Consider the following 8,224-nt stretch of genomic DNA (forward strand, 5'->3'; position numbering starts at 1 on the left):
TTAGTTTAATTTAATCAGTAAAATCTACATTCTTTTTGATTAACTGTTTCAGCCCTACATGCTATGACAAGGTAACCTGTGAATTTGCAAATATTACAATCAGAAGTTGTCACAGAGGCAACTAAACTGATCATATTAACATAGCCACACCCACACCCACCCCCACCCCCCCACACACACACAACTGCCTTTAGCAAGGATGAATTATAGCCAACGAGGGCAGTACTCTTTGTGTAAAGAAAGTTCATGCAGTTGTCTACTAGACTTAATGATTCTGTCCAGGGTTTACATACTTTTGAAGTGTGTGTTCTCACCTGGATGATTAGATATAGGAGGCTGAAAGGCGAGCTCATTATGCACCGGCCCTGAGAGAAACAGAGAGAGCAATGGAAGCAATCACCCACTTTGCATTAAACAAATTTATGTAGGCCTATACAATGTTGTCCGTGTATTACCTTACAGCTAGCTGTAAGTCAATGACAGGTGTACTTACAGTAGTGTGTCGGATGTGGCATAGGAGGGTGGTGCTGTAGATGGCCGTTGGTGTGGTGGGGTATGTTGGGGGTGAAGCTGCTGTTCCTAGACCATGTTGAGCTGGCACCTGAGGAGAAAAAGGAGAAAATAAGTCAGAGATGCAAAGATGGACAAATAAAGAGCACAAACTCACAAATGTACTGTGGTTGTAACAAAACAGAACCAGAAAATGCCTTAAATATGAATGATTTCTAGTTAAGATGTCCAAAAAAAATAATCTTTGTGAAGTTACAGACACAATTACAGACACAATTTTGCATGTACAATAAATGTCTGTCTTTGTTTGCTTGTCCCGTATCCCTGTATATTTTACAACTGTATCTTACTGCCTGATCCAGCAGCAATGGCAGGGAAGGATGATGTTGACGCAGAGGTGGAGGCCTCAGCAGATGGGAGCAGGCTTGGGGTTGTAAAGGATTCAGAAGGGGCTGGACGGCCGGCAGATGGGGGGTGTTGAATTGTCTGGATAGAGTGCCCTCCCTCAATAGAGGGCAGACTCTGAGGTCCATCAAAATCATACTCATCCTTAACCATCTGTGCAGAGCTAGGCCCAGAACTGGTCAGTGTCAGTCCTGATAAGTCTGTAGACCAATGAAAAGCATGAAGAGGTGAAACAGGTTATTGACAATGCCAGTTTCTTATTTGTATTGCTAATTGCACAGTGCAATGTCACTTAGACTTCAAGAAAAGTCACAGTAGTTGAATGATTTTAAGTAAAGTTACTGGAGCACACCAGTAATTCTGCATGTTTTAGCCCTAAACGTAAGCATATTGCTGACAATTGCTAAAAACCAAGTGATTACATCAAATTCCTCCTTTAAAAGGCAGCTTTTGGTGTCAGTACAGAGTTCAGTTCAGTATGCTGTAACAGAGAACTGAATGCACTAAACGTATTACTGTTATGTAAAGAGTCAATGGGTTCTATTGAACATCATATACATTTTATCTGATTTTAAAAAGACTGAATAACTCCACGTTACTCACCTATGCCAGGCGACACCACTCTCTCATAGTGATAGGGGTTGACACACACATTGTCACACTTTAGGTCAAAGGCAAACTGGCAGTATTTGACGTGCTTCAGTTCATTCTTATGCAGGTCAGGCCACCGCCACAGCCGGGCGTAGATTACATGAGGGAACCCTTTACGTCCAGCCACCTGGGAACAACAACATAGAGAAAGAATGCGGAAAAAAACAGAGTTAATTCATTTGGAAACTCACTGATCTTATAGCTGAGGTCAAACGCAGCTTGTTTTCCACAGGTGTCGCGAACATTCTGCTGAATAACAGACTGCCACGGGTTTCATTTTGGTTCATGAAACAAATTGTGATGCACTACATGGCATTTGATGTTCTTGTTTAAATGTTACTTCGTTGATAAGCAACTGAATCGGATGCCTTGATAGTTTATTATAGATGAAACAACTTGAAAAAAACTTCCAAAACATCTAAAAGTTTATCATTTGCCAAAGCTTGTCAAAACTACTGTGTTGCCTACCTGCAGCCGTCCATCCAGTGTCCTCTGAATGGTCACACACTTGCTGGGATGGGCGCCATTGGTGGTGATAGCTGTGATAAGGGAGTCAAGCTCGTCTTTTTTCTCCTTTAGCTTTTTCACCAGGCTCTCAATGGCCCGCTTGGCAAACGTCTCGCTCTCGCCACCCTGTCTGTGACACATCAGGCTGTGCACAATGCTCAGGCAGGCATCATTGCTGGTAGGTGTGTTGGTGATGGACATCTTGACTTCTCTGACTGACTGCAGTTTGTGAGAATATATATGTTGTTGACAGTTTCACTTAATCAGGAAGCCGGAACAAAGACAATCTTCACAGCAATACAGCAGTAGTTGAGGCAGTTGTGTGACCACACAAACTTCTCAACATCAGGAGGACAGGGGACAATGTCTGAAAAAGAGGACAAAAATGCTAGTTAGTTAAACTGTTTTACAGAGGTGTTCATTCAAATTTACAGTGGTTTAGGAGGCTGTAGTTTGTGGTAATGTTGAGTTGTATAGTGTTATACAAGGTCATTCTATTCGGTCAACCTCAATGAATACACTCACCTAAAGGATTATTAGAAACACCTGTTCAATTTCTCATTAATGCTATTATCTAATCAAACAATCACATGGCAGTTGCTTCAATGCATTTAGGGGTGTGGTCCTGGTCAAGACAATCTCCTGAACTCCAAACTGAATGTCAGAATGGGAAAGAAAGGTGATTTAAGCAATTTTGAGCGTGGCATGGTTGTTGGTGCCAGACGGGCCGGTCTGAGTATTTCACAATCTGCTCAGTCACTGGGATTTTCACGCACAACCATTTCTAGGGTTAACAAAGAATGGTGTGAAAAGGGAAAAACATCCAGTATGCGGCAGTCCTGTGGGTGAAAATGCCTTGTTGATGCTAGAGGTCAGAGGAGAATGGGCCGACTGATTCAAGCTGATAGAAAAGCAACTTTGACTGAAATAACCACTCGTTACAACCGAGGTATGCAGCAAAGCATGTGTAAAACCACAACATGCACAACCTTGAGGCAGAAGACCCTACCGGGTCCCACTCATCTCCACTACAAACAGGAAAAAGAGGCTACAATTTGCAAGAGCTCACCAAAATTGGACAGTTGAAGACTGGAAAAATGTTGCCTGGTCTGATGAGTCTCAATTTCTGTTAAATTCAGATGGCAGAGTCAGAATTTGGCGTAAACAGAATGAGAACATGGATCCATCATGCCTTGTTACCACTGTGCAGGCTGGTGGTGGTGGTGTAATGGTGTGGGGGATGTTTTCTTGGCACATTTTAGGCCCCTTAGTGCCAATTGGGCATTGTTTAAATGCCACGGCCTACCTGAGCATTGTTTCTGACCATGTCCATCCCTTTATGGCCAACATGTACCCATCCTCTGATGGCTACTTCCAGCAGGATAATGCACCATGTCACAAAGCTCGAATCATTTCAAATTGTTTTCTTGAACATGACAATGAGTTCACTGCACTAAAATAGTCCCCCCAGTCACCAGATCTCCACCAATAGAGCATCTTTGGGATGTGGTGGAACGGGAGCTTCGTGCCCTGGATGTGCATCCCACAAATCTCCATCAACTGCAAGATGCTATCCTATCAATATGGGCCAACATTTCTAAAGAATGATTTCAGCTCCTTGTTGAATCAATGCCACGTAGAATTAACGCAGTTCTGAAGGCAAAAGGGGGTCAAACACAGAATTAGTATGGTGTTCCTAATAATCCTATAGGTGAAAAGCTCAGTTTTAGTGCCTGTCTCTTTAAACTCCAACTATCTTTAGCTCTGATTGGTCAATGTTTCCAGACCTTCCGCATCTGCACTCCACGCATAACTGTAGGAATTGAATTGTTGAATGATTTTCATGGCGCCGTCGCGTCACTACATACATACATACATACATAGTATAGCTGTGACATCACAACTCCACAAAAGTCCTGATGGCTCGTTTAAATGGACCATTTCTGAATATGGGCTGCATGCATTTCTCTGTGGATTGAGCATTTTGATACTTTTCATAGTATTTACATAACGTTAACCTGCTTTATGATAAGAAAATACATGGAAATATCGCTTTAAACAAAAACTGAACATTATAACCTACATATCAGAAATAAATTTAGTTGCAAAGATTAATCAATTGATTGACAACTATTAAATTAATCTGCAACTATTTTGATACATCGTTTTTGAGTCATTTCATGTAAAGATTCTCTAAATGCTGCTTGTGAATATATCCTGGTTTCTTTAATCCTTTTATTTTTTTGTCGTGGACAAAACAAGACATTTGAGGACGTCATGTTGGGCTTTGGGAAACACTGATCGAGATTTTACACAATTTTCTGACATTTTATAGACCAAACCGCTAATCGAGAAAATAATTGACAGATTAATCGAATATGAAAATAATCGCTAGTTGCATTCCTAGCTAGCTGTTGTATTAGTGGGCATTAGTTATAGCTAGGGCACCTAGCTAGGTGTAAACTGGCAACTAGCTAAACGTAAAAGTGACCAACTCAGTGGAATTAGTAATAGGCCGTACCGTTATAACGTTTAACCTCGGTGTTATATTCTTCTTTTGAGCATGTCGGTTACAGTAATGTTGCTAATGTGCTGTAATGTTGAGCAACTCCGGATGACATATTAGCTTTCTAGTGAAAATCGACAAAACGCACAATAATGATGTCGTGGATGTGGGTGGCAGACAGAAAGCATGAACTAGAAACTCTAACGTAAGGTTTTAACGAAGTTTTAGCAGTGTATTTATAACGCTAGCTCGCCAACAACATAACAAGACGAAGCGGCATTTTTACATATGCATTTCTATTTAGAAAAAACCGCAACTGTTTATTCTAAGATACCAATAATGTTTAAGTTGTTGTGCTCGCTTGCCTTGTCTAGCGGCGCCACTCTGGCTGCAGTTAGCCCGGGGAAGTTAGCGTTATACAATAGGGAAAAACTAACCGGAAGTTCACGGTTATCGTCTTTAAAATAAAGGTAACACTTCTTAAAAGCAAAAGGGCAAAACCCTTGTTTAGTGTAGGCCTATTAGGTATGTAAAAGTTGATTTTTGACAAATATTTAATATATCTAACGTGCAGTGTAAGACAATATAGGGGCTATTAAGATTATCTGATACCAACAGCAAAGCCTCTAATATGTATTGTGAAGTATATTTACTGCTCCATCAGGTGCTGTGAGCTGCGTGTATGGGGATTAATGCTCAGGTATGGCTTTACTCTGAAGAGAATAACCGGAAATGTCCGGGGTTTTCTTAAATAGCTTGACATCGGATTGGTTAGCTACTTGCTAGTAAAAACATCAGCTAGCACCATAGACAGTTAAAGAACACCAATACATCAATGGCTAGCACCGGTGATTGTTGATATAGCAACCTAGCTAGCTAACGTAGCATGCTACTATAAGGCTAGCAGGCATGATTGTTTATTGTGCCGCAGCACAAACATTCGTTGGCAACTTGGTTCAATATGTAGCGATACAATAATGTTATGCTGTGAAAAGCATCGGTTCATAAGTGAGCGCTATGTAGTTTATACATTGAAAACGATTTAAAACTATGTAAACAGCTAGCGTTAGCACTTTGCGCTACCTGGAGTTAGCTGGTGTGGCAGCTAGCAAGAGTGTCCTGCCTCTGTCCTGTCCCAAATTACCGTGCCGACGGGGCCAGCGGTGGGGTGTGCAGATCCTGTATGCCTCCTGAATTATCCTCATAAAATTCACCACCTGTTTACAAAAACATGGCAAATTGCATCCCTTGTCCGCAAGCCATAGATTTCCATTCTCAAAACTAGAGCGCGGATAAAGTCAAGTCTCTGATTTCGTGTCAAGTTCCAACCCACTTCACGCAGTTCTCATTCTAGTTCCTTAAAGGCACGTTGCGCATGCGTAACATGAGTCTGGGATTGGTCGACATGGATTTTTAGCATAGACATTTAAAGAATGATTAGGGCCCGCGCACCGACATCGTCGGGGGAGAAGGTCCTATTGCTCTTCTGTTTCTCTTGCTTTCTTTCTTTCTTTCTTTCTCTCTTCTAATTTTTAGTGTTTGGACACAGTTTTGAGGTGCTTGGGCTACTCAAAAATTACAAAAAATATATATGCCTTACAAACTCCTAGAGATTTAACCCAATTAACTCCAAAATTGGTGATTACAATCTAAAGACCTTTGCAAAGCTAAACTGTGAAGCTTTTTAGTGCACGCCAAACATTGTGGGCAGGAAATGGCGTTCATCTTTCATGCTTCGCCATGAAACAGGAAGGGGATGGTAACTAGACTCAACATTGTCCAATTTGCTCCAAACTGCTCATATTGTATAAGGTACCTGACCTGAAGACATCTATGTCAATATTGATATATTATCATAGCGTCTCCTTATGGCAATAGATGTCTACCTTATGGTTGTTAAACTATTATGGATTCTTACCAGATCCAGCCATGGATGTATTAAAGATCCATTTGCATTGCATTTGTGAAAGGGTCTCAAGCCACTTTAATACTACTTTTACCGTTCTAGCTTTAAATGATAGATTACTGTTATTACTACAGGTCCTGGTAGGCTATTTCTTTTACCACTACCGCTAGTGTATTGCTTCCATGGGCTACCTACTTTTATTTCTACTACTGCAACTACATGGCAACTAATGTTACTGTTCTGTAACTGCACGAATGTTTTTTATGCTGTTGTAAGAATATGACATGAAGAAGCGCAAGAAAATCGCTAAGAAAGCATGACCAATAAAAAACAAACAAATAATGACAGATAGATAGATAGATAGATAGATAGATAGATAGATAGATAGATAGATAGATAGATAGATAGATAGATAGGTCAAAAAGAAAGTCATAAACTAAAAATGAATAGGAAGAATGTAGAATAATTTTTAACGTACACAATGTAACATACAGGGTATTACATAAAGAGGTCATTACAACTGAACACCTATAAAGGCCCATTATCTGTCCTCATTAACATTGTATGTGTGCCTATCAGTAAGGATACTGTTAAAATACAAATTAAATACAAACACAAATACCATGCAGCTTTAGGACAAAAAATATTTTCAAATAGAAAAAGTAGCAGAGGCATATATTTCTAAATTTTTAGTTTAATTTACAAGGTATAAAATTATATATATATATACACTATATTATTTAAGCTGCAACACCTCTCTTTTTGCCTCTGCAGTTAACAAAGTGCTAATTAGTGAAGAAACAATCATCTGCTGTGATGTTTACTTGGAATAAAAAGAAGATTTTGTCTATCCTCAATTTTCCACTTATCATCTACATTAATGGGAATATAGAAGTGTACACTCCCTCTCACAAACACACACACTTTAAACTGGTTACCATTTCCCCCCAATTACAGACGTGAATATTATCTGCTGACAAGCTCCAAAAGGAGGATTCATTATCAGCTCTGGTAGCTAATCTACTTGGCATTCTCCTATAATTTGACTTTAATTGTCTATCATCTCTCTTTCTCTTTGTTTCCCTTTTGTATCTCTCCCACGTTTAGCTCTCTCTTTTCTTTCAAATACATTTTAAACCAGTTGTCTTGTATTCCCATTTCTCTTACATGCTGTAAGCATGGGACATAGAAAGCAGCACACAGAGATAAATGTAGTAAAGACAGACTTGACAATATTGATTTATCATATGAGGGAGGGGGTCACAATAAGAAGAATGAGAATGTATCATTGTCACTTTTTTTTAAATTTCTTTTTGCAAAAACAGTGTGGTACACATTACGGAACACATTGTGGAAAACAACCCAGTTGTCGAGACGTCTGCCATCCAGTTAAAATGCCTAAACTGACCAGCAGAGTGCAGTAAGCACCAGCCTGTAAACTCTGCTCTACCCTGGTGTCCTTTGAGCAGGGCTGGTGGAGATCAAAAATTAGAGGTGTGCTCATTTTGCGATGCATATTTATGTCTAACTTTGTGAGAAAATATTGGTATTAATGTTCAGAAGTGCAGAAGTGAATCAACTTGTACAAAATGTAACATGCACTAAATAAGTGAGAGGCATCAGAATCAGAATCAGAAAATACTGTATTGATCCCCGAAGGTAAACTCTTTGTTGCAGTTGCACAAATATTATAAAATACAAATTTAGAAATACAAATAAAGAAATAAAGAAATATAAGG

The 8,224-nt window shown here is 39.7% G+C and overlaps 1 protein-coding gene across 2 annotated transcripts in view; it reads right to left on the bottom strand.

Moving 5' to 3' along the window:
• LOC116688903 (mothers against decapentaplegic homolog 4) overlaps nucleotides 1–5,949 on the bottom strand; it is an 8,930-nt gene extending 2,981 nt beyond the window's left edge. The window contains exons 1-6 of one of the 2 annotated variants that reach the window (XM_032515089.1): nucleotides 5,663–5,949; nucleotides 2,035–2,440; nucleotides 1,519–1,693; nucleotides 861–1,115; nucleotides 494–601; nucleotides 315–365 (exon numbers count right to left, since the gene is read on the bottom strand). In XM_032515089.1, coding sequence (XP_032370980.1) covers nucleotides 315–365; nucleotides 494–601; nucleotides 861–1,115; nucleotides 1,519–1,693; nucleotides 2,035–2,274 — 829 coding nt within the window. In that variant the 5' untranslated portion in view covers nucleotides 2,275–2,440; nucleotides 5,663–5,949. The remainder of the gene's footprint in view (nucleotides 1–314; nucleotides 366–493; nucleotides 602–860; nucleotides 1,116–1,518; nucleotides 1,694–2,034; nucleotides 2,441–5,662) is intronic. The other variant, XM_032515090.1, reaches the window with a different exon arrangement.
• Nucleotides 5,950–8,224: the final 2,275 nt, after the last annotated feature.

The sequence above is a fragment of the Etheostoma spectabile genome, chromosome 5, assembly GCF_008692095.1.
Source record: "Etheostoma spectabile isolate EspeVRDwgs_2016 chromosome 5, UIUC_Espe_1.0, whole genome shotgun sequence".
Classification (NCBI taxonomy): domain Eukaryota; kingdom Metazoa; phylum Chordata; class Actinopteri; order Perciformes; family Percidae; genus Etheostoma; species Etheostoma spectabile.